The 27,544-nt window shown below is 40.6% G+C and overlaps 1 protein-coding gene across 1 annotated transcript; it reads left to right on the forward strand.

The window, feature by feature from the left end:
* Positions 1 to 82: 82 nt before the first annotated feature.
* On the forward strand, positions 83 to 26,534 carry mtfr2 (mitochondrial fission regulator 2). The gene is made up of 8 exons (XM_067984814.1): positions 83 to 158; positions 5,415 to 5,559; positions 6,474 to 6,578; positions 13,517 to 13,635; positions 14,317 to 14,534; positions 23,099 to 23,438; positions 23,528 to 23,708; positions 25,947 to 26,534. Exons 2-8 carry the CDS (start codon positions 5,497 to 5,499, stop codon positions 26,037 to 26,039), a joined length of 1,119 nt encoding a protein of 372 aa, XP_067840915.1. The 5' UTR covers positions 83 to 158; positions 5,415 to 5,496; the 3' UTR covers positions 26,040 to 26,534.
* Positions 26,535 to 27,544: the final 1,010 nt, after the last annotated feature.

A 27,544-nucleotide genomic window follows, 5' to 3' on the forward strand; every position in this document is an offset into this window, starting at 1 on the left:
TGGACAGTGCCCTGACGGAACACGTCCCCTCATTGGACATCTTCAGACAGCAACTCAATGTGACCAATCATGTGAAGCTTTACTGAAAGGTCGGCCTATTTTTCGGTTACTCGCCCGAAATTTGAATTTTTGTTCGAGGAAGCAGCTTTAAGGTGGAGGTGAGTGTGAGTGAAGGTGATGAAGGTCTTATGTCTATCGTTCTTTGCTGAAATGCAGCACCGTACTGTTAAGGTCGCTTGTCTTATCTGTGGTACTGTTAATTAGTTTGTTCCTGCTGTTTCTGAAGGCTTTTAAAGCTGGAGCTTGATGTCCCCTGAATGCTACTTCCTGATTTACACATGGGAACAGGTCATCTTGAATGTTGACATAAATTCCACAACCTCACGGACTCTTCTCCCGTCCTCTGTTCTAAATCTCTTACATTCAATCTTATATCTATAAGCCCCATGTTGTTGACCCCTCAACAACTGGAAACTGTCAGCCGTGGCTCAGTGGTATCATTCTCTCCTCTGAGTCAGAAAGTTGTGGGTTCAAGTCTCACCCCAGGAACTCGCCTGTAATCCAGGTTGACACTCCAGTGCAGTACTGAGGGAGGGCTGCACTGTTGGAGGTTCCGTCTTGCAGATGAGACGTTGAACTGAGGCCCTGTGTGTGCCCTCTCAGGTGGCCATAAAAGATCCCATGGCATTATTTTGAAGAAGAGCAGAGGAGTTCTCCCCGGTGTCCTGGCCAATATTTATCCCTCAACCAACATGACTTAAACAGATTATCTGGTCATTATCACATTGCTGTTTGTAGGACCTTGCTGTGTGCAAATTAGCTGCCGCGTTTTCTACATTAGAACAGCGACTACACTTCAAAAGTACTTCATTGGCTGTAAAACGCTTTGAGTTGTGAAAAGTGCTTATATAAATGTAAATCTTTTTTCTTCTATTTGTCTTGACCCATCCATTCATTATTTTAAACATTTCCATTGAGTTGTCCTGTAGCCTCCATTGTTCCAATGAAAAAGACCCAATTTTTCAAGTCTTTGTATTTCCTCATTCCAGGCAGCATCCTACTAAATCTATGTTGTAGCCTCTCTTAAAGCCTTAATATCCCTTCCTATAGAATACAAGGACGAACTCACTACTACAAACAGTACTCTAACTGAAGCCTTATTAATCTTTTATATAAAGAAGAAAGAAAAGACAATATAGTTGAGATATTGGATGGGCTAAAAATTGATAAAGAAGAGGCACTTGAAAGGCTAGCTGTCCTTAAAGTAGATAAATCACCTGGTCTGGATGGGATGCATCCTAGGTTGCTGAGGGAAGTACGGGTGCAAATTGCGGAGGTACTGCCATAATCGTCCAAACATCCGTAGATACGAGGGTGGTGCCAGAGGACTAGACAATTTCAAATCTTGCACCCTTGATCAAAAAAGGGTGTAAGGATAAACCTAGCAACTATAGGCCAGTCAATTTAACCTCAGTGGTGAGGTAACAGAGAGGGTAGATGAGGGCAATGCAGTTATGTGGTGTATATGGACTTTCAAAAGGCATTTGATAAAGTGCCGCATGGTAGGATTATCACCAAGATTGTGGCCCATGGAATAAAGGGAGCAGTAGCAACATGGATACGGAATTGGCTAAGTGACAGGAAACAGAGATTAGTGGTGAACGGTTGTTTTTCGGACCAGAGGGAGTTGTACAATGGTGTTCCCTCGTGGTCAGCGCTGGGACCACTGCTTTTGTTGATATATATTAATCACTTGGTCTTGTGTACAGGGCACAATTTCCAAATTTGCAGATGACACAAAACTTGGAAGGGTAGTAAACAGTGAGGAGGATAGTTATAGACTTCAAGAGGATATAGGCAGACACGTGGCAGATGAAATTTAACGCAGAAAAATGCGAAGAGATACATTTTGGCAGGAAGAACGAGGAGAGGCAATATAAACTAGAGGGCACAACTCTAAAAGGGGTACAGGAACAGAGAAATCTGGGGGTTTATGTGTACAAATCGTTGAAGGTGGCAGGGCAGGTTGAGAAAGCGGTTTAAAAAAGCATACGGGATCTTGGGCTTTATAAATAGAGGTACAGAGTACAAAAGTATGGAAGTCATGATGAACCTTTATAAAACACTGGTTCGGTCACAACTGGAGTATTGTGTCCAGTTCTGGGCACTGCACTTCAGGAAAGATGTGAAGACCTTAGAAAGGGTAGAGAATAGATTTACTGGAATGATTCCAGGGATGAGGGACTTTAGTTACGTGGATAGACTGGAGAAGCTGGGGTTGTTCTCCTTGGAACAGAGATGGTTGCGAGGAGATTTGATCGAGGTATTCAAAATCGTGAAGAGCCTTGACAGAGTAGATAGAGAGAAACTGTTCCCATTGGCAGAAGGGTCAAGAACCAGAGGACATAGATTTAAGGTGATTGGCAAAAGAACCAAAGGTGACATGAGGAAAACTTTTTTACACAGCAAGTGGTTAGGATCTGGAATGCACTGCCTGAGGGGGTGGTGGAGGCAGATTCAATCATGGCCTTCAAAAGGGCTTGAAAGGAAAAAATTTGCAGGGCTACGGGGAAAGGCAGGGGAGTGGGACTCGCTGGATTGCTCTTGCATACAGCAGGCGCAGACTCGATGGGCCGAATGGCCTCCTTCCATGCTGAAACCTTTCTATGATTCTATGTATTTTTATAGCTCCTCTCATGACCTCAGGGCATCCCAAAGTGCTTTACAGCTAATGTACTACTTTTGAAGTGTTGTCATGTAGGAAACACAGCAGCTAATTTGCACACAGCAAGAGCCCACAAACTGTTTGTTACAGGAGTTAATGGGTTAAATGAACAGAAAACATTTTTTTCAAAAGCCGAAAAGAAGTGAAAACTAGCCAGACATGACCTTTTATAGGAACGACAAAGAATGATGGGTGGAGATCACAACAGGGGAAAAGGTTTTGGGTCACTCATGTTAAGTAATAGTACAAAAATAAAGCTTTATTTAATAATCTGTGAAAGGATTTATTTTTTAAAAAGAAGGTAAGAATGTGATAATATACAGAGGTTTTGTGATCTCAACTTGTGAAAAGGTGTTAGAAAGACTAAAACTAACCAAATCAGTTGTTTATGGGCTACTTTTTTACTTGAGGACACTAAGTATTATAATACCAGTCTACTGAAAGGAAAACATAAACTTGTATAGCTCTTTATCATGTCACTCATGTGATCCCAAAGTGTTTTACATCTATAATATGTTAAAATTCTTACATGAGTCGTGCACACCCTATTACGTAAACATTTCCTATGGGAATTCCAATATAACACACTTGTTACACTTACATGTTGCACTTGTGTCGTGTTTCCCTGTAATGCCAGCAGGTGGGTGTTCCAATGCTAATTGATGACCTCCTGCATGACTCCCTGTAACACCACCATGTGATGCTCTATTATCCTTTCCTCACTAATCACTCAACATGTTTACTAAAATAAATGCCTACCATTTTTTTCAGTAACTGAAATTTTTAACGTCCAAAATAAGGCTTTAAGCAAATTTTAAAATTCTAAAAAAATTACATTTCAAAATAACATGATTACATTTTTCCACTGGATCGTCTTTTAATAACTTCAGTAAAGTATTTACTTGAGGGCCTCAGCCTTGATATTTTTGCCTAGACCTGTGACTCTATTAGTTGAATGCAGATTGTGCAGCCTGAGCATGTGCAGTGTACCCAATTTCCTAGAACCTGTATCAGTATCATTTAGACTGTTGAACCCGAATATTTTTGTGCAGCTTCTAGCAGTTTATGCTCTGTTGTTATTTTTAATTATTTGAAGAAAAGCTAGCAGACAAATTTAAGAAGCTTTATTCAGGTAAAGCTTATATTGAGTGTTTTTTTAAACAGAGAGGATATATGTGAGAGAAAAAATGACAACTGATTACACCTGTTGTAATGTGTTTTGTGTTGCATAAACTACATAAAGTGCATTTAAGAGCGAGGAAGACAGTGTCTTTCCTTATCGTGATTTGATTTAATTTTTCAAAAAAGTTGAATTTTAAAGTAAACAGACATAAAAATGTAAGCATTCTAATTACTGATACCTGTCAGACAGACAGACAGAGAGAGAGAGAGACGGATAGAGAAACAGGTTGAAGATGAGGGTGCCTTTGGCCTTTCATCATCTGCCTTTGCGGGAGCGAGTAGGAGTGAATGGAGAAATAAGGTGAGTGACAGTGGCTCAAGGGGAGGGGAGGATACAATGATCAAAAGGGAAGTAGTAGGGGTGGTGATGCGAGGGGGTAGTGACAGGGCGAAGGGGTAAGAAATGTGTTCCAAGTTAGGGCAGGGTGGAAAACTAAGTGATAGGGAGGAGATGTTAAAAGAGCAGTTGAGGTCCTGCTGGCTACATTTTCCCACAACCCGCACCTCAGTTGCAGCTTGTAGCCCTCGGCGGCTCCTTTCCCTGTCACGCTATGCTAAACCACGCACCTGAAAGGAAAGAAGAAGAAAAAGAGAGAGAAGCAGAAGTTGATAGATAATGAAGCAAACAGAATTAGGGAAGAGAGAAATAGAAAAAAAAGTGAGAGGCAGAAAGAGAGAGAGAGAGAGAGAGAGAGAGAAACAGCAACTGTAACAGCAACAGAGATGGGTGCGAGAAACCACATGGCCCAACTTACCGTATGTGATGGAGACCCACTAGTATTATTTACTTCATGCAGCTAACTGTTATATAGGCAAAGTAAAGCTTTTTCATCTTAATTTCATCTTAAAAGGGAACAAAGATCGAAGAGCATCTCTGTCAGGCTAGTTTGAAGTTCTACTCTCTGCTGTTTGCAATAGGGTCCTCCAGGGTGATCCTGTAATTGATGTCACTGGAACAGCCAAACAGAAAGGGGAGACCTGACTCGGGGTTTTCATGGTAGCGATAAAATTAACATGTTTAAAAATTCCATTATTTTCTTCTATAAAATGGGGACGCACTTTGAATAAAAAATATGACCCTTAGATTACCCTTCCTCTTTTAAGTTATACACTTGCTGCTGTGTAAGTCTTGCCAAGTGGCATTATAATGATGTGTAGCATCTCATTGTGTATGAACATGTACAAAAATAATGATGTACAGTATTTCAATGCTTTTATTTTAATAGTGTGATGATGGGGTTTAAGTTGTTATAATATGATGGATGGTGCTTGCGAGTTCTTTGATCCCAGATCTGCAAGTTTCAGGTGAAATTTGAGTATGGCTCAAGTGTGGTCAAAAAGGTTTAGATAGAGCTTAAAACTCTTGAAGAGGCAAGTTTGGAAGTGAGTTCTTCCAAACATTAGCACGTGACTTTCAAAATCAGGTAATTATTGTCACAGTTGACTTGCACCAATTTGGTTGTCACCTGGAATTCTGTGTACAAATGACTCTTTTCCTCCTTTGTAGAATTTTATCCTAAAGCGATCCTTATGATTAAATGTGAACAGAGCACTGTTCTTATGCTGTGGTGACTACTCTAAATCATCTCATGTCTCGCCTACTAAATTTTATTTGTGAGCTACTAGAGTACTTTGGAATACCATCTGACTTGGTAAGTTCACAAAGATCTTGTGCTATCTCTTGATTATAAGAGTTATTTTTTAACCCTTGTCAAAACAGTTGGCATTTTCCTCTCTTATTCATTTGTATTTTACAGTATGAAATACACAACTTCTCATTAAAGCTGCACACCTAAAATTCAGTACTGTATCCGCAGAGCAGTATGCAAGTGTTATAGTGGACTGAAATATTGTTAGTTATGAGTGAAAGCAATAGATATTTGTGCTGTCAATGTAAAGAAGTGACTTGATCACTCCGTTTAAGTCTGAATGTATATTTGTAAACAATTTTACAACACCAAGTTATAGTCCAACAATTTTATTTTAAAATTCACAATCTTTCGGAGGCTTCCTCCTTCCTCAGGTGAATGTCAAGAAATCCTCGAACCTGGAATTCTGTGTACAAATGACTCTTTTCCTCCTTTGTAGAATTTTATCCTAAAGCGATCCTTATGATTAAATGTGATTAAATTCAGTACTGTATCCGCAGAGCAGTATGCAAGTGTTATAGTGGACTGAAATATTGTTAGTTATGAGTGAAAGCAATAGATATTTGTGCTGTCTATTGTATATTGCTTTGTGGTGTCCAGTTATAAATCTGTCTTTAAAATAGTGTCATTATTATTATAATTTTGAAACGGGCAGTTTGAAGAAAAATACTTTTTTTGCTAAAAGGAAATATCACTGCTCTTAAACTTTGCAGTACTTTTTATGTTTTGCTGTTAAAACAAAAATATTGTGCAACAATGCAACTAAGGGAGTCAAGGGATATGGGGATGGAGCGGGAAAGTGGAGTTGAGGTAGAAGATCAGCCATGATCTTATTGAATGGCAGAGCAGGCTCGAGGGGCCTTATGGCCTACTCCTGCTCCTATTTCTTATGTGTGTTTGTGTTTTTTTTTAAACAGCTCATACCACTATGGCAAAGCAAACCATACGGACAGTCTCGTAGTCTTGTTCGAAGAATAGGATCAACTCTTCCATTAAATCATTGGCCCAGAGCCTGCTTTCAGGTCAGAGAAAATGAAGTTAACGATTTGGCTAAAAATAGTCTATATTTAAAGTATTTTGTGTCAGATTTAAATGATAAATTCTCAGATTTCAAACTTATTCCCAATAATTTTTTTTGTATCCAAAAGTTGACAGACTTGCCAATCTCTCAGTCTTCCAATGTCTTGTAATTATTTTAAAACTTAAGACTTGGGCATGTGAGAAACTTGCAGCTGTATCTATTGTGATCTGTAACATATTGTCTTCTACCACTCTCACCTCCCCTATACATCATCAAAAGGCAAGTCACTTAATTTGCCTCTTTCTGCTGCCTGAGTGAGAAGTTGAACTGAATTGCTCTAGGCAGCTTAAAACGTGCAGTGGGAGAGGGCTCAGGCGTGAATGGTCAATAATTGGTACCTGGCATCTTAAACCGAGGCAATAATAATTTCAAAAGGGTAAGTATGAAAAAAATCATAATCTTAGTTTGGAGAGCGCTTTAAAGCAAATGACAACATTTGTAGAATTTGTAGCTTTGTTTGATATTTAAGGTACCCAATGAGATGCCCTCTTATTTGAGTTTCATGGATATTGTGATTCATTGATTCTCAATGATTTATGTAACTTTATTTTGTAATTACAAAAAAAAATTCTTGAATTCTGCAATGAATTTTGTTCAGTAAGATTGTACATGTAGAGTGTGCAGTCTGTGGTCAGTTTAAAAAAAAGTAATATTTTTTGAAAATCAGTTATAAATATGTAGTTGTTCAAAAAGTTAAAAACCTGGAATAGTTCAAAACTGACCACTTTTGGGCACTCCTGATCTGTTCCATGCAAGGTGAAGAACAAGGCCGAATCTCGAGTCAGAAGGAAAATCAAATGGATACATCTTTGCTGAACTATTGTACACCACCTAGAATCATAGAATTTTACAGCACAGGCAGGCCATTTGGCCCATTAATCCTGTCAGCTATCTGAAAGAGCTGTCCATTAATCCCATTTTCTTGCATTAGCCACATGCCATTTAATTTTTTTCTTATTCAAATATTTATCCATGTCCCTTTTAAAAGTTATTATGGATTCTGTTTCCACTGCAGGGGCATTCCATGTCCTTGCAATCCTCTGAAAATAATTTTTAAAATTCTCTAACCTTTTCTTTTGTTCTTTTGGTAATGATTTTCAATTTATGCTGTCTGGTTACCAACTCACTGACTAGTGGAAATAGTTTTCCCTGATATACCATATCAAAACTCCTCAGAATTTTGAACTCCTCAATCAAATCTCTTCTTGACCTTCTATGTTCTAGTAAAACAGGCTCCAGTTTCCCTAGTCTTTTATATATAAACCATCTCATCCTTGGTAGCATCCTAGTAAATCTCTAATGTAGCTTTTCCATGATGTTGACATCTTCCTTAAAATAGGGCACCTGAAACTGACACAATGGCCTCAATTTTAACTCGGGGTATCATACAGGGGAGGGGGAGGGGGGAATTTGAGACTAGTGACAAGCTCGCATGCTGCGGCCAGGAGAGATTTTAACTCCCGGACATCATTTCCATATCCAGGCTCAAACTCCCACCAGAACCCGGCAGGAATCACTGCTTGGTTGGCTGGCGGGAATAGGAATTCTTGCAGCAGGTGGCTGCCACCTCCTGGGCCTGGGCCTCCTGTGACCAGGATACTTGCTGCTGCGAATCGTACCTACGGTTGAAATGGCGTGCGCATCCCAATGACTTAATCGGGATGCGACTTTGCCATTGAAATTAGGCTGCATATAGTAACAACACATGTCCCGGCCAGAATGCAGATGATTGGGTAATTCTCCCGTCAATCACACCTGGAGCCCACACTGCTGTAAGTGACTGAGATTGATTTTACACACATAATACAAATTATGTAACTATCCTCCACTGCTGGAGAAATAATCCTGCTTTAATCGGGAGACTTTCGATCATGAGTTCTGTTTGCTGTAGTTTGTATAGACCCTGTTTGCTGAGTAAATAGACTTGGTTTGCTGTAAGTCCTACCATAAGTCCCACCTCGCCTCCAACTCATTGGCTGAAACAGTGCTGTCAATAGAGACAGTGTTGGAATATAACCCCTGCTCCTCTGGGCAGCCGGCCTTCCCATTCCTGAATTGAAACAAGTAAAAATGGTAGGGGGCGGGAACACTTCCACTTTCCACCCATCCATCCCCTTCATAGGGTCCCTCTCTGACTCCTCCCTTCCCTTCTGGACTTCATTCTCTTTGTCGCTGGTGATGGGCTTTCCACTGACATCCAATACAATTCCATTAACTCCCACAGCTACCTGGTGTATGCTTCTTCCCACCTACGTCCTGTAAAGACTCCATCCTGTTCTCTCTGTTTCTCCACCTCTGTTGAATTTTATTTGATAACCAGAGCTGCTGAAATTTCCTTATTTTTCCTCAATTGAGGAATTCCATCTACCGTGGGTAACCGGGACCTTGACCAGGTCCATTTCCTTTCCTATGCTTCCTGACCCCTTGCCCTTCCACTTACACCATGACAGAGTACCCGGGTTCTCATCTTCCACCCCACCCGCATTCACCAGATCATCTCCCACCATCTCCAGTACATGATACAAATAGATCGTACACTGCCCCTCCAGAGGAACCGTTACCTCCATGACACCCTGGTTCACCCTTCTACCATCCCTATACTGCAAGCGATGAAACACTTGCCCGTTCACATCCCAAACACTTCTTCCGTGTGGAACAGCAATTTACGTGTACTTCATCTAATCTAGTATACTGTATTCATTGCTCACAGTGTGGTCTCCTCTACACTGGGGAATCAAAATGCAGATTAGGTGACTACTTTGCCAAATACCTCCATTCTATCTGCAATTGCGCCCCTCAGCTGCCTGTGGCTTGCCACTTTAACTCCCCACCCTCTTCCATTCCCACTCTGACCTCTCTCACATTGCCTTGTATACTGTTACAACTAAGATCAATGTAAACTTCAAGAACATTGGCCCAGATTTTGCTTGAGTGGGGCATCTCGCGGTGTGCCCCGTTAGTTAGGCTTTTTTCCTCACCCTTTAGCTCAAAAACGTTTGGCCCTGAAAGTTGCTGGAAGTCCAAGGGCAACAGGGCATCTGGGACCTTGGTTAAACACTGTACCAGCAGTCTATCTCCTTAAACAATGTGATTTAAGGATTGAGAAAGAAACAGGAACGACAGAGAAGGAAATAGGGTGAAATCAGGTACAGAAAGAGAAATAAAGAGAGGGAACGAAAGATTGGATTAAGAGAGAGAGAGAGCAAAAAAAGAGACAAAGGAAAAGTAAGAACATTTAGAAATGTAAAATATTAAGTTTTAAAAATCTCCAACAACAATTTACTGCCTGTAGGAATGAGACTCTACAATTTAAATTATTCCCTTTTTGGGCCAGAGAAGTTGATTGGCTTTGCAGGAACATAAATCTCCTCATTAAAAAAATACTTACGCTATTAAGTACTAGCCCTAACTTTTTATGGCAAGTTTAATTGGTAATTAATGCGCAAATGCAACAATTTCATGAAACTGACAGGGAGGTTGAGGGCGAGTTGCCGTTTTCCCGTGGTTAACACGGAGTGGAGCAAATCGTCCAGCAACTTGTGGCAATTCGTAATTCATTGGGTATCTCTTCCTCGCCACAAGTTGCTAGATGATTTACACATTAATAATGGCATACCCCATTAAACTCGCTGTTATTTTGGCAGCAAAATCTAGACCAAAATCTCGCCTTTCTCCTAGGCACCGTGTGTAACTTCAGAGTTTAGCTATATTCTCAATTATTTCCACATCAGACCCCCCAGGTTTTTCATGTTTTCTGTCTTCCATTTATTTTTATTCAATTTTGGGGTTTGAGCATCGCTGGCAAGGCCAACATTTATTGCCCATCCCTTGTTGCCCTGAGAAGGTGATGGTGAGCCTTTTTGAACTGGAGCAAGCAGTTTGATACGACTGAGTAGTCTGCTAGGCCACCTCAGAGGGCAGATAAGCGACAATTACGTTGGTGTGGAACTGGAGTTACGTATATGTCAGACTGGGTAAGGGCGGCAGGTTTACTTCCGTAAAGGACATTAGTGAACCAGCTGTGTTTTTACAACAATCTGACAGCTTCATGGTCACTTTTACTGATACCAGCTTCTTATTTCCAGATTTTAAAAACTGAATTCAAATTCTCAAACAGCCATGGTGAGATTTGAACTCACCTTCTCTGGATTATTTGTCCAGACCCCTGGATTACTAGCCAAAAACATAATCACTGCACTGCTATACCCGCAGACATGGCATTTGCTAGCCTCCCACTTCCTTAGCTATTAACATACACTTCGGAGGTGACGTTCAACTTCGGCAGGGGTGCAAATTGGGCAGAAGTAGTTGAAGTTAATGGAAAAGAAAATCAGGTGAGGTGTATAATGGGTGGCCTGTTTTGCACCCCACTGAAGTTGAATTTCACCGCCCCCCCCACCCCCCCCATGTCTCTCTAATGTCTTGATGTTTCTGTCCATTATTTGATTGAGATGATCTGTTGCATCATTCTACTCGTGATTCCTCTCTGAATTTGTCTGTATTCAAATATATGTGTGTATATTCTCTCCACAGATGCTGAGTGATCTGTGTATTTCCAACAATTTATGTTTTTCTTTCAGATTTCCAACATCTGTAGCATTTTGCTTTTTACTGCCTCCTTTTTTTGTTGGATTAAAAATACAGTGATCTAGTATATAATCCTGGACACATTGTATAAATCTTTCCAATTCTTTGCCACTTGTTTACCTGTTTATCTTTTGATAATTAAAATCAGCCATTATTATGGCCGTATTATTTCTGCACCTTTCTCTAATATGTCTACATATCCCTTTCTCTCTATCTCCTTTCCACTGTTAATAATAACGTTCTTTAATAAACTTCCAATAGAGTAACTCTAATCAAATAACTTTAGTTTTTGCACCATCTCCTATATCATCCTTCCATTCTAGTGTTGTAGTGGAATGTTTGATTAATATTGCCACCCTTTTTTCTTTATCCCTCCTGAATATTCTGTAACCAGGAATGTTTAGCTCTGTCCTGCCCAAACCTAAGCTGTGTCTCTGCTAATGCTATTTTAATCAGACCCACCCATAGCAATTTGTGTCTCTAGATCACCAATTTTATTGTGCATTTATTTGCATATAATGCAAACCTACCTCTTGCTAATTAACAATCTTACCCTTTAAATCCCTCCACTTTCTTGTGTGCTTTATTACTTTCTTGCTTTACTTTTTGGCATTTCCTACATCTTTCGCCCCTTTTCCTCATCTTGTTATTTTCCTTCCTCATTGTCACATTATTTTAAACCCTCCTTCACAGCACAACAACTCTCCCAGTGCGGACATTGATCACCAAGAGTATTCTTGACATTATGACCTTTGAGGCTTTGCTCTTCAATCTATCTCCTAATTCCTGAAACTCCCTTTGCAGAACTTCAGTTTTATTTCTTCCTATGTCATTGAATCCAACATGAACCCATGATTTCTGGTTGTTCGCCTATCCTCTTTGAATTTTACGAGCCGGTACCTGGGACGCAGCACACCATCCTGGTCTCTCGGTTGTGGTTGCAAAAGTACCTGTCTGTTCCTCTGACCATAGAATTCCTTATTATCAAGCACTGTATTTCTGAGTTTTACTTCCCCAGCCCCTTGGGCAGCCACCTACTCATGGAGGTGTGGCATTGGTTGTGGTTGGTCTCCTGTGACTTGTGGTCATTGTAACACATCTTCGGTGCTAAATAGCTGTTTGTCAAATCAAAACTTATGGGATCCTTGTACTCACTCCTGTCTCCTTCCTACCCCAATGGATGGTCACCCACTTCCCTTCCTTACTAATTCACTCTGCAATTTGCAAGGTGACCACCACCTAGAATGTGCTTTCCAGCAACCGTTCAGCCTCCTGTAGGTGACCAAGTGTCCCCAGTTGCTCTTTAAGCTCAGAAACTTTGAGCTTGATCGCAAGCAGCCAGAAATGCTTCCTGTATGTGGAATCATCTTAGAGACACAAAATATCCAGCACCACCGGTATTTTGTGCACATCAGGGTACTGGGCTGTTACCCTCCTCTGCTGTACCATGTTAATTTTTTTTTAAGAGAAAGCAGTTTAATTAAAACAACCACAACAACTCAGTGATTTACTCATTTAACCCTTTAAGTATAGTTTTAGGCCAATTGCATCTCAAGCTGAATTCCTGCTGAGACTAAACTCCACACTGTACTGGGCACTTGCTACTCAAGGATAAATGCAAAGTGGTAATTGAAGGTTTACCCTGCTTTTGGTAGTAGAGATGCAGGACCTTAAAGATAAAAGTGGGGAGAATATCTAAGGTTTGTGAGCCTTTGATTTGGGGATGAATACCCTTCTATTTAAAAAAAAAACTTGTTACCATTATGAACTTTTATAGACCATAAGACCATAAGAGATGGGAGCAGGAGTAGGCCATTTGGCCCCTCGAGCCTGCTCCGCCATTTAATGAGATCATGGCTGATCTGATTTTTACCTCAAATCCACTTTCCCGCCCTTTCCCCATATCCTTTGACTCCCTTGCTGATCAAAAATTTGTCTTACTTTCAATACTTTTTTTGTAGTTTACAATTTTTGAACGAAATCAGCACCAGTAGTTTCCTGCATCCAAATAGGTAAACCAGAAAATAATGTCCTTTGCAGTTGACTGAATTATAGACCCAAGACTGAATATGCCTTCACACAGCTCACCAGGAAGTGTGCTTTGATAGATCAGTGCTTAATTTCATGCTCTTGATTGTGTCAAATCCTCTGTAATTTGGTTCCAGTTAGTATTTGTTACTCATTGACCTTTTTTGAAATCTATCTCTAGTTACCTTTGTGCATCTTATTTGTAAATGTTTATACATTGATTAATTTACAGTATTGTAAATGTGACTTTTTTGCCTTCTAAAGCTTTTAGCAGGACTAAGTGCGCCTGGCTCATGTAAATATGGCCATAATCCTATGGTTCCATCTCTGGCTGATGTACCATGGATTGCTGATGATGAAGGTGAAATTTTTACTCGATTTAGGTATGTATGGGTACTCTAGCTTTAGTAACGTGTATATATAACAAACATTTAAAATCATCAAAGCTTTAGTATATTCACACATTGTGCTGACTTTTTTTTCCTTCTGTAGTTTTCATTTGAGATGTTAATAGTCAAACAATCAGCTATATGTGGTCACTAATTAGAGTTAAGTGTCTTGGCAGTTTTTTGGATTTGTAGAGTTTATTTTTACCTGTGCAAATCCATATAATAGACAATTTAAAAAATGAAATTGAAAAGAAAATTGAATTCTGTGCTGTTGGAAAGCATGCTTTTAAAATAAACAGCACCATTCTGAAAAAAGGACTCGGCCCCACCCACAGCATTAAGTGATTGACGTGTGGTCCAACTACACAAAACTGGAGTGAATATAAAATTCGTATCTGTTTGATTTGGTGCAATAGTCTCTGATATATTAATTTAACAACTGCACAAACAATATCATCAGAAAATAGCCACATAATCAATAATCCTTTTTAGTAAAGTGTTAATAGAGTCTTGGCTTACCGCAGAGTAGTATTAATAGAGCCTATGGACCGGTTCATACCTGGAGGGTTCCGTTCAAGATAAAATTAGGAAAATGGAAAAATTGGGAATGAAAATTTAAAAAATCTGATTTGTTTTGTGCAATGTTAAGATTGAACTGTTTGCTTTACTTTCAAGGAATGAAGTGCGTCCTGTCAGAGTTGAACAGATGCAAGAACATAGCAGGCCAGTGGATTCTGTAAATCATTTAAAAAGCAAGAATAATTCTTGGAACCTTGGTGCATCAAATGAAAATGCCTTGAACAAAATCTCTCAACTTGAAGATGAGTTGTCTCGTCTGAGGTCACAAATTGCCATGATTATTACAATGCGGGATCAAGGACCGGGTACTCCCTGTAAGTTCTGTTGATGATTGTTATATAATCTGTTGACCAGCACTCAAAAGATTTTTTGTTGACAATAACTAAATTGAGTATTAGAGGTAAACAGACTATGCAAAGTTGGATTGTGTATAGCAGCAAAAGAGATCCAAAGAATTTTTCTATGTATGTAGTAGATGAAATGTGAAAGATCTGTTTAAGAGATATGGGGGTGAAATTGGTTGGTACAGCACCAGTTTTTTAGGTGCTAGGCGGACAACTATGCCTCGAAAATGGGGTCCGAGACGCACGCACGCACACACTTCCGACGGGAAGTGACTGGGGTAGTAATAGTGTAAGGAGCAAAGAGGGGGAGGAATTTTTGAAGTGTGTTGAGGAGAACTTTCTTGACCAGTACATTTCCGGCCCAACGAGGAAGGAGGCATTGCTGGATCTGGTGCTGGGAAATGAGGTGGGCCAAGTGGAGCAGGTGTTGGTGGGGGAACATATAGGGAACAGCGATCATAGTACCATCAGGTTTAGATTAGCTATGAAAAAGGACGAGGACCACTCTAAAATAAAAATACTCAATTGGAGGAGGGCCAATTTCAATGGGATGAGAATGGATCTGGCCCGGGTAAATTGGAATCAAAGGTTGGCAGGCAAAATTGTAATTGAACAATGGGCGGCCTTTAAAGAGGAGATGGTTGGGGTACAGTCTAGGTACATTCCCACGAGGGAGAAAGGTAGGGCAACTAAAGCCAGAGCTCCCTGGATGACAAAAGAGGTAAAGAGTAAGATGAAGCAGAAAAAAGGGGCATATGATAGATGTCAGGTTGATAATACAAGTGAGAACCAGGCTGAATATAGAAAGTACAGAGGGGAGGCGAAAAAGGAAATAAGAGGGGCAAAGAGAGAGTATGAGAATCGACTGTCGGCCAACATAAAAGGGAATGCAAAAGTCTTCTTTAGGCATGTAAACGGGTAGTAAGAGGAGAGGTGGGACTGATTAGGGACCAAAAAGGAGATCTACGTATGGAGGCAGAGGGCATGGCTGAGGTACTAAATGAGTACTTTGCATCTGTCTTTACCAAGGAAGAAGTAGCTGCCAAAGTCACAGTAAGTGAAGAGGTAGTTGAGATACTGGATGGGCTAAAAATTGATAAAGAGGAGGTACTAGAAAGGCTAGCTGTACTTAAAAGTAGATAAGTCATCAGGTCCAAATAGAATGCATCCTAGGCTGCTGAGGGAAGTAAGAGTGGAAATTGCGGAGGTACTTGCCACAATCTTCCAATCGTCCTTAGATACGGGAGTGGTGCCAGAGGACTGGAGAATTGCAAATGTTACACCCTTGTTCAAAAAAGAGTGTAAGGATAAACCCAGCAGCTACAGGCCAGTCAGTTCAACCTCAGTAGTGGGGAAACTTTTAGAAACGATAATCTAGGACAAAATTAACAGTCATTTGGACAAGTGTGGACTAATTAAGGAAAACCAGCACGGATTTGTTAAAGGCAAATCGTGTTTAACCAACTTGATTGAGGTAACAGAGAGGGTTGATGAGGGCAATGCGGTTGATGTGGTGTATATGGACTTCCAAAAGGCATTTGATAAAGTGCTGCATAATAGGCTTGTCATCAAAGTAGAAGCCCATGGAATAAAAGGGGCAGTGGCAGCATGGATACAAAATTGGCTAATAGGAAACAGAGAGTAATGGTGAATGATTATCTTTCGGATTGGAGGGAGGTAAACAGTCGTGTTCCTCAGGGGTTGGTACTAGGACCATTGCTTTTTTTCATATATATTAATAGCTTGGACTTGGGTGTACAGGGCACAATTTCAAAATTTGCAGATGACACAAAACTTGGAAGGGTAGCGAACAGTGAGGAGGATAGTGATAGACTTCAAGAGGATATAGACTGGTGGAATGGGCGGACACATGGCAGATGAAATTCAACGCAGAAAAGTGTGAAGTGATACATTTTGTAGGAAGAATGAGCAGAGGCAATCTAAACTAAAGAGTACAATTCTAAAAGGGGTGCAGGAACAGAGAGATCTGGGGGTATATGTGTACAAATCGTTGAAGGTGGCAGGGCAGGTTGAGAAAGCATATGGGATCCTGGGCTTTATAAATAGAGGCATAGAGAACAAAAGCAAGGAGGTTATGATGAACCTTTATAAAACACTGGTTCGGCCACATCTGGAGTATTGTGTCCAGTTCTGGGCACTGCGCTTTAGGAAGGATGTGAAGGCCTTAGAGAGGGTGCAGAAGAGATTTACTAGAATGATTCCAGGGATGAGGGACTTCAGTTACGTGGATAGACTGGAGAAGCTGGGGTCGTTCTCCTTAGAGTAGAGAAGGTTGAGAGGAGATTTGATAGAGGTATTCAAAATCATGAAGGGTCTGTACAGAGCAGATAGAGAGAAACTGTTCCCATAGGCAGAGGGGTTAAGAACCAGAAGACATGGATTTAAGGTGATTGGCAAAAGAACCAAAGGTGACATGAGAAAAAACTTTCTTATACAGTGAGTCGTTGTGATCTGGAATGTACTGCCTGAGGTGGGGGTGGAGGCAGATTCAATCATGACTTTCAAAAGGGAATTGGATAAGTACTTGAAGGGAAAAAATTTGCAAGGCTATGGGGATAGGGCGGGGGAATGGGACTAGCTGGATTGCTCTTGCATAGTGCCGGCACAGACTCGATGAGCCAAATGGCCTTCTTCCGTGCTGTAACCATTCTATGATTGTTAGTGCGCAGGACGCCGTCTTGGTAAAGGCGTTTGCGCGCATGCACCTAACGACCGCTGTCAGCATGCAGAATAGGCGGAATATGACCCGAGTCAGTGTGCAGTGATGATTTGAAGGCACTGCTGCTACTTTGGAGCTCTACACTCTAGCCAACGCCCTGTCTTAACCTCAGACAGCTGAACATGACGTTAAATGGCATGAAGGAGCCTCCCACCAGCGCTATTTAAAGAGATCATGAAGTACTTACAGGTTAGTTGCTGAATTATTTCTTCTGGCTGCTGGTGGAATTGCATGCGTTTTTGGAGATTTCCTATACTTGGCTAAAGTTTAAATGAGTGGTCCGGCTGGTCTTGCAGTAATTTTAGTGTTATTTAAAATATTGTGCTGAATAAAGTTGCTTCCAGACATTTGTGGCCTGGTAGGGCTTCCTCTGGGATTTGATGACTGTGAGAATGAAGAGAGGCTACGCGGATTAGGACAAGCTGCTAGAAGAGGGAGGAAGTGGAGAAGGTTGTGGAGGAGGAAGAAGGGCTACAATGTAGACATGCCATTTCTGCCAGGGTTCTATGTGATCAGATGATTAATGAGCGATACCAGTAACCTCAACTACACCTCCACATTCACCAACAGTCCCACACTCCGTACCTTTCCTCTCAAACGTGACCATCAAATTGTCCTCTTTATGATTACATATTGGTTCCTTCCTCAGCTCACCACAGAAATAAAAACCACCACCAAATGCAAATTCAAATCCACATTTATAAATTAACTCATGAAATAATGCATACAAAATGAGACTATTCACCCATGTGCATTCCCTTAGTGCCTGTCTTTCGCGTGCCTTTACCTTTCCTAGTGCTCCTATGAGGTTCTTTCCCAGTAGCTGGAGCATGGGTAGTGGAAGGCTGCTGGACCTTTCGAAGGAAGCTGTTTGTGCTGCAATGGAAGCTGTGACATTGATCCTCAGGCACTGCTTCATGGTGGGTTCCACATGTGTGCTGATGGAGGTGACCACCCGTTCCACGTTGGAAAGAATGGGCTCCAAGCTCTGCGCAAATCCCTGTGCCAAGTTGGAGCTAGACTCCTTCATGCACCTTGACATTGTGCGCAGGCTTTCCAGTACAGCAAGCATTTGGTTTTGTACTCCCATCAGCTGCCTTCTGTAGCCTGGCCCATCAAAGTCCTCATCTGAATCCTCTGCAGTCGAACTATTGTGCGACCTCGCCCTCTGGCACCTGCGATGTCCTTTCCCCTGCCCTGGCTCATGCACTTGTGCCCGGTGTCTCACCACGTGCAGATCTATCCTCTATCCTAGCCTCTAAACTACGTGCAGTGTCAGTCTCTGAGCTGGTGGCTGCGAGTGTAAGATCGAGTGACGGTGTCTCTTCATCATCACTGTCTTCTTCCTCTGCCTCCTCTGACTGGGAAGGTTCCAGTTCTTGGGTATCTGAAATGACAAAGGGACAAGGGTTGGGTTGTGGTGAGGGCAGAGGAGAAAGTAAGAAGTATGTGCTTACACTATTTGCAACTTGTGAGTCAGAAAAGATTGTGGGATGAGGGCCAAGTGAGAAGAAGGCTTAAGTATGCAGAGACCCTCATTGTCGATCCTTCCAGCACCACCAGAGGCCACGGCTTCAATGATGGCCAGCACTCTCCTCCAGGAGGGTTAAAATTTGTAGGCGCGCTTGTCCTCCTCCACCTCTTTGTTGCTGCTCCTATTATGAACCATCTTCTCCTGTAGAAAGATAGAAGTGCGTCAGTGAGTGTCCTGCACGATGTTTAGGTGATGTGCCTGTCATGGTTAAATAGCTGTCCTTGTGTGTGAACTGTGGGTGTGAGGCTTGCAACAGTGCTGTGGGTGTGAGGCTTGCAACAGTGCTAAGTGTGTGAGGGTGAAGTAAACCATATGAATTGAAGGGTTGAATACTGATTGATAGAGATTATTGGTAGGTGGGTGATGGAGGTGTAGTGAATTGAGCAGTGAATGAGGCTAGTGGTGCAGTTGGTAGGATATGCTACTTGAAGATTGAACTCACTCACTCACCTTGACAACGCGTGCTAAATCATTGAACTTCTTCCTGTACTGCATCCATGTTCTTGGAGCTATGCTCCTGGCATTGACCTCCTCCGCTACCACCTCGTCAGCATATGCCTGAAGGGCTGCCTGCCCCCTTGCGGATACAGGATGTTCCTCCTTCTTGCCACCTCTTGCACCAAGGCCTCCAATGCATTATCAGAGAACCTTGGTGCACGTTCTCTCCCAGGTTCAGCCATTCTTCAAAGTATTAGAGCACTGAATCACTTCACAAACGATTCCCAACACTTCTTGCAGCCACAGTGCTCCTCCCCTTTTAGAGGTGCAGGCTGCCTTTAAGAAGTACGAGTCACTGGCAATATCTGCTCCCCTGCTGATGCGTGCAGCCAATCAACAGTGCAGATTGCTGCCTGCAGCCAGCGCTATCATTTAAAACAGCAGGCAGCACAAATTTAACGTGCTGCCTGCATCGCTATGAACGGGCGCGGGTTAATCATGTACTGCGACCCCTGTGTCCATTTTCGGGGGTTATCCAATTTACCCCCATGCTTTTTTAAGAGATATGCTTTGGTCAGACTGCACCTTGAGAACTGTGTCTAGATCTGGTCACTGAGACACAAGAGACATTCGGGTCTTCAAGATGGTACAGAGAAGAGTCACCAGACTAATTGCTAGTGTCAGATCATGATGACAGATTGCAGAAGCTTGGGCTTTTCAACCTTGAAAGGTGATGACCAAGAGGAGAGCCCATAGAAGTGCATAAAGTAGTAAATGATATACAAACAGTAATTCTGGAGCACTACTTCAAATTCAAATGTGACAATAAGACAAGGAGCCAACCAGGGAACAGGCTATCCTAGATTGGGTATTGTGCAATGAGAAGGGGTTAATTAATAATCTTGTTGTGCGGGGTCCTTTAGGGAAGAGTGACCATAACATGATAGAATTCTTCATTAAGATGGAAAGTGAAGTAGTCCAATCCGAAACTAGGGTCCTAAATCTAAACAAAGGGAACTACGAAGGTATGAGTTGGCTATGATAGATTGGGAAGCTTTATTAAAAGGCATGACGGTGGATAGGCAATGGCTAATATTTAAGGAACGAATGCATGAATTGCAACAATTATACATTCCTTTCTGGCGCAAAAACACAAAAGAAAATGCAGCCCAACCTTGGCTAACAAAAGAAATTAAGGATAGTATTAGATCCAAGGAGGAGTCATGTAAAGTTGCCAGAAAAAGTAGCAAGCCTGAGGATTGGGAGCAGTTTAGGATTCAGCAAAAAAGGACCAAGAGATTGATTAAGAGGGGAAAGATAGAGTATGAGAGTAAACTTGCAAGGAACATAAAAGTGGACTGTAAAAGCTTCTACAAGTATGTAAAAAGAAAAAGATTAGTGAAGACAAATGTAGGTCCCTTACAGTCAGAAATGGGAGAATTTATAATGAGGAACAGGGAAATGGCAGAGCAATTAAACAAATACTTTGGTTCTGTCTTCATGGAAGAGGACACAAATAACTTCCCAGAAATGCTAGGGAACCAAGGGACTAGTGAGAAGGAGGAATTAAAGGAAATTAGTATTAGTAAAAAAAATAGTACTGGAGAAATTAATGGGATTGAAAGCCGATAAATCCCCAGGACCTGATAATCTGCATCCCAGAGTACTAAAAGAGGTAGCCATGGAAATAGTGGATGCATTGGTTGTCATCTTCCAAAATTCTATAGATTATGGAACAGTTCCTGCAGATTGGAGGGTGGCAAATGTAACCCCACTATTTAAAAAAGGAGGGAGAGAGAAAACTGGGAACTACAGACTGGTTAGCCTAACATCAGTAGTAGGGAAAATGCTAGAGTCTATTATAAAGGATGTGATAACAGGACACTTAGAAAATGTCAACGGGATTAGACAAAGTCAACATGGATTTATGAAAGGGGAATCATGTTTGACAAACCTACTGGAGTTTATTGAGTATGTAACTGGTAGAATAGATAAGGGGGAACCAGTGGATGTGGTTTATTTGGATTTTCAGAAGACCTTTGATAAAGTCCCATATAAGAGGTTAGTGTGCAAAATTAAAGCACATGGGATTGGTGGTAATATACTGGCATGGATTGAAATTGGTTAACAGACAGGAAACAGAGAGTAGCAAAAAATGGATCTTTTTCGGGGTGGCAGGCAGTGACTAGTGGGGTACCGCAGGGATCAGTGCTTGGGACCCAGCTATTCACAATATAAATCAATGATTTGGATGAGGGAACCAAATGTAATATTTCCAAGTTTGCTGACGACACAAACTAGGTGGGATCGTGAGTTGTGAGGAGGATGCAAAGAGGCTTCAAGGCAATTTAGATAAGTTGAGTGAGTGGGCAAATACATGGCAAATGCAGTATAATGTGGATAAATGTGAAGTTATCCACTTCGGAAGGAAAAACAGAAAGGCAGTGTATTATTTAAATGGTGATAGATTGGGGAATGTTGATGTACAAAGGGACCTTGGTGTCCTTGTATACCAGTCACTGAAAGCAAACATAGAAGTGCAGCAAGCAGTTAGGAAGGCTAATGCTTTGTTGGCCTTCATTGCAAGAGGATTTGAGTATAGGAGCAGGGATGTCTTACTGAAGTTATACAGGGCCTTGGTGAGACCACACCTGGAGTATTGTGTGCAGTTTTGGTCTCCTTACCTAAGAAAGGATATACTTGCCATAGAGGAAGTGCAGCGAAGGTTCACCAGACTGATTCCTGGGATGGCAGGACTGTCGTATGAGGAGAGATTAGGTCGACTCGGCCTGTATTCACTCGAGTTTAGAAGAATGAGAGGGGATCTCATTGAAACATAAAATTCTGACAGGACTAGACAGACTGGATGCAGGGAGGATGTTTCCTCTGGCTCGAGGGTTCACAGTCTCAGGATACGGGGTAGGACATTTAGGACTGAGATGAGGAGAAAATTCTTCACTCGGGTTGGTGAACCTGTGGAATTCTCTACCACGGAAGGCTGTGGAGGCCAAGTCACTGCATATATTTAAGAAGGAGCTAGATAGATTTTTAGACACAAAAGACATCAAGGGGTATGGGGAGAGAGCGGGAATATGGTATGAAGATAGAGGATCAGCCATGATCATCTTGAACGGCGGAGCAGGCTTGAAGGGCCGAATAGCCTACTCCTGCTCCTATTTTCTATGTTTCTATGTTTCTAAGGATACAGGTCCAAATTAATAAAAAGCAAATTTAAGATGGGTGTCAGGAAATGCTTCACACAGTGAGTGATCAACATGTGGAATAAACTTTCAGTTAGGGAAATGGAAGGGAAAAATTCTGGAACCATTTAAATAGCTGAATGCTGTGATAGGAAGGATTGTAGCTTCTGAATGGATGAACTTGAATGGGCTGAATGGCCATTCTAATCTATCTCTCTTTGTGAAATGGGTAAAATATAGGTGAAATTCCTATTTTTAACTAATAACCCATTAAGTAAACAGCATTTTCAGAAATGGCATGTTTCAAAGCTGCACATTCCAGCAATTATGTTAACAGCTTGAGAAAAACACACATTCGCCTGTTTTTCATTTTTGAGCACATAGAGAAATAGGAAATGGCTGTGTGTAAAGTGAATTGTTCCCATCAATCTCAGTAATGAACACATGATAAAATTTGGTTGCGGTCATTATAGTTCAGAAATCTGTACAGCACCTTGCTATCTACTATGCATGTTTTGCATTTCATTTTCATTGTTTTAGTGGCTGATTGATCACAATCTTATTACACTTTCATTATGAATTGCATTTCAGTATTTAAAATAATTTTTGTAACTGCTCCTAGATTTAACTCAGTTGGGATCAAATGGCTTGCCCCTTCCTGGTACTCCTACTGCCTCCATTCCTCCTCCAAAATTAACATCCACACCACTTGGTACCTTGAGTGATCCATCAATGGCTGCTACTGTTCTACCTCCACCTCCACCACTGCCACCTCCACTACTGTCAACTACTGAGAACAATGCTGTGTCAGCTAGAGATTTCATCAGAGAATGCCAAGCCATGAAAAGAAATTCTAGTCATGTGACCATCAAACCAACGCTACCTGCAAAATCTTCAAACCCCTTCAGCATGATGGATGTCTTAAAGGACATGCACAATGTCAAATTAAGAGTAGTAGAGAGGTAAATTTTGCTTTTTTGAACATAAGGGACTGGAACACTCTTTTTGGGGATTTGGCTTTGTTTAATAACTTATTATCTTATTTTCAAAGGTCACCTGGAGGAACACCCATGGGGAAGAAATCAGCAATAAAAGCAACCGTTTCTGATCCAGCAGCACTTATTGCCGCTGCTTTAAAACGCAAGTTTGCACACAGATACATCAATGATTCTTCTGATAAGGAAAATGAGTCCTTTGAATTTTCTCCTCTATCAAGTCCAGAAACTTCAAGGGTATGTTGATCTATGTAAAGCAACGAACCATTTAAGTTCCCTAGCTTGGTAGTCAAAGTTTCTTCTGTCATTATTTGTAGCAAAATACTTTTTTAAAAAAAGTAAAAGGCGCACACTTCCTACCCGCCATTTGGAGCCTTATTAGTCCAAGTAGCGCCTGAAAAACGGGCTCTGTGCGGAATAATTTCTATGCCTGAGTGTTATCTGAACTTATTATGTTTTTTTACCTGTGAAAACTTAATTAAAAAAAAATATTTATATAGGTGTTTTGAAAGTGTTTTCTATAGAATGATCACAATATATTTATAATTTGCACTTTATGTAAGATTTCCAAATTTAGGAAGAGATTTGACTGACCATTAAAATGGAAATGTTCATCCCATCTTGTTTTTGCTCATACTGCAGTTGTATTACAATTTAATCATCTTTAGGAGCTCTACAATAGTTTAATTTGATTCCTGTTTCTGTATGGGGATTCTCCTGCAACAATGTCAATAAAAAATGGGAAAGAAGTGTCTGTTACCAAGTCATCTTGACTTTCCTGGAAAGTATGGGGATCCTAGTGTAAACATAATTAATTTAAATAGTCTAGGAGGAGTACTTTTAATATAAGGCGCTCCCGAATCTAAGTAAATTTTGTATTTAAAAATAAAACATTTCTACTTGGTGTAAGGATAGGTATGTATAGATTATTTAATAGAATAAGGTAGCTAGTATTACATAAAATTATATAGGTAGTTGAGCTAATGTAGGGGTTAAGTTAGGTTAAAACACACACACAGGTGTACCAGACTGAAGCACAGCAGGGGTGAGTGTGAGAATGGAATATCAATTACTGAATGGATGCCAGGGTGGCTAGAGAATAAGTCCCTGTTGCCAAAAATAGCGGAAGAGATACGGGATTATTATACAGAGAATAGTAACGAGCACTCATGCATGGGGAACATCCAGAGTGTAATAAACAACCTAAAGTCACTCCTGAGCATGCGAAACGAATGATAATAGCTGACACAACCACTAAATGAGTTTATGTATCAACAGCATGTACATAGAACATGCTCATATTATACCCAGTAATTAACCCTATAAGTACAGGCTACACCGTTGTACTTTAGGAACTCTCTATAGTCTGACCTGGGAGTACTGTAAGTGATGGAGAGAAACCAGCTCACCATCCTTGATGAGTCCTTTGTTCGCGAGTATGATTGACGTTGGTCTCATGGACACTGCATGTAATGGATTGTATTGGTCTATTTATTAAGAAAAATTATGAATAAGACGTCTTTATATTTCATGGTCCTTGAATCTGCATTGAGGTGAAGGATAGTGAGTATCTTAAACACTTGGCAGGAAATATCTGTATTTCTGGCCTCACCTTGCACTAAGAAGCTACTCGTCAGAGGTCAGTTGTCAGTTACAGACATATTGGGAAACAGCACTCCGGTAAGACTGACATCCAATTGGGAGACACTCAAGGTGGGAAAAGTGGGCACTGGTTGAGTACACAGGTACTTATTCTCAACCTGACTTGTATGTTAGTTTCTTTGAAGGCATTCCGACATGCCTGTAATTGATGCCAGTGGAGCAAGGGAAAACGCTAAAACTAGCACAGCAGAAGGTATGCAAGATTGGGCCAGGGATTGTCAAAATAACCCAAACTTTATGTACACTATAGAATAGTATGGTTTGTTTTAAGTCATTTAGGTTTAATGTTATTGATAGGCTGGCCACATTTACATGAGAGTGTAGTGAATGACTTTAGGGATGGCCTAAAATGTGATTCACCTTTCATGGAAACGAATTCTCATCTTATAAAGTTGAGGGTTTGTACATTTCGTATGCCTGTCTTTTTTCAATTGCTGAATTGTATCTTTGTTTAACTCGAAAATAGTACAAGTAAACAGTGTAGAATGATGCTTTACTATGTACTCTTTCTCCATTTTTATTTTTGTTGCTATTTCCCGCTTTGAGTTGAATCCTCAAATCTTCAACTGTCTTCGGAAAGTATAGTGGTACAATTAAATAAATTGCACTGTTAGAATACTGCAGTTGCCACATTGAGCAGGTTACCCACACATGCTATCCACAACACAAGGGTAATCTAAGAGTATCCATTTGGAATAGACATTGTTAACTTTATGCTGCAGGCAGGCTGATTGTTGCACTTGCAGTTGAGTTTACTAAAATCTTTGCCTCAAAATCTTTGTTTTGTGACTTTTTTTCTTCTTTCCCCTCCAGTTTGGGCGACACCTGAAGCCTGAGAAACCAAATATTTTGAAGACTAGTAAAATATTACAACCACCAAATGTAAATATTGGCAACTGTTCTTAACTATTGTGTGCTCTGGAAAAGAATTGGACCAATAGTGCAAGCAAAATGGACATAAGTAACAGCAGAGATGCATGTTTACAATAATTCCCATTTGTGAGTTATGCACTGAAGATAAATTGCTTTTATGGAAGAAGGCTAACTCAAGGCATTGTAAATTTTAAATGTGAGTTTTTGTTAGTTTTTCTGCTATTCTTCATGAAGCTACTGTAACTTTTTAAAGGGTTTCTATTTCTTTCAAAATAGAAGATTGTTGAAATGTTTCAGTCCTGGTACGTGAGCTAATGCTTTGCTGGCACCAAACATTCTTTTTAATTAATGTATGTCTTTTAGCTTGAGATTGTGCTTGTAAATTCTGAAAAGACTGGAGATTAGATCTTCAGTCCTGTTTAGTTAAACAAGACAGTCATGTAAAAGTGTAATTCATCAAACAAACTGTAATGAAAATTTCACTTACTGTGCACTGTTTTTAAAAAAAAATTGTATATAAATGCTATCCACCACCTACTGCACTTGGATGTTTAATGCATTTTAAATATTTTGCTTCAATTAGCAGCTGCATTTTTTGGAGGTGGGAAGAAATCCGTTCCTTTTAGTAATTCTTGGACGATTTCTAGGGAATCCATTTGGATAATACACATATTTTAGCTTTTAATTTTAGTATTCAGTTTGGAGGACCGACAAGCCAATGTGAAATTGGTATTATTCCAAACTTATATTGCTCACGTACTTGCACTGTGGTGCTTTGGTCTAATGTATTGAATTGAAACACAATTAACAATTATTTTTGAACAGCAAGTAGTTAAATTTGAGCTTTTTAAAAATTGTATTATATTTCCATGGCAGAGCAAAAAAGAATATTAACTTTCTTGATCACTGCTCAAATAGTCTCTTTGTGCTTGAGACAGTATGTTACAGAATCTGCTTGTATATCTCACATTTTGGGCATTAACATTGTGACAACACAGTTAAACCTTTATCTGCACACTTCTACTACTGGATGGAACTTCATTACCTCTAGAAGCTGCAGATCTCCAAGTCTGTAACTACAGCATCACTAATGCACCCTTGAGGGAAATTTGTATTGTCCTGACTTTCCATGGGCAAAGCTATTGGCGATTCACTAGTTCTCAAAATATCCTTTGACCAACTTAATGCCAAGTTCTTGATTTGTTATTTTGCATTGCCTGAGAATAGATTCTGAGAATTTTCTTTCTCAGGATGTTCCTATGTGGATATCCAGTAGGTTGCAGCTCAAGATCTATTGCGTGGAGCATGTCAAATGACTTCTGTAATAGCTATGGTGGATTACATTCACAAGGTCCCAAAGCTGATCTGGATACTCAGTAGTTTAATTTAGTTATCCTGGTATAAGATGCATTTGGGTAGACGCCAACAGGTGGAAGAGATGCAGAGCTTTCTGCAAGTACCAACAGCGTCTCAAGCTCATTCCTGCAATGATTCAACTGGGTAAATCTAATCCCAAGATATATGAAGGTTTAACTGTG

Source organism: Heptranchias perlo, chromosome 5 (assembly GCF_035084215.1).
Source record: "Heptranchias perlo isolate sHepPer1 chromosome 5, sHepPer1.hap1, whole genome shotgun sequence".
NCBI lineage: Eukaryota > Metazoa > Chordata > Chondrichthyes > Hexanchiformes > Hexanchidae > Heptranchias > Heptranchias perlo.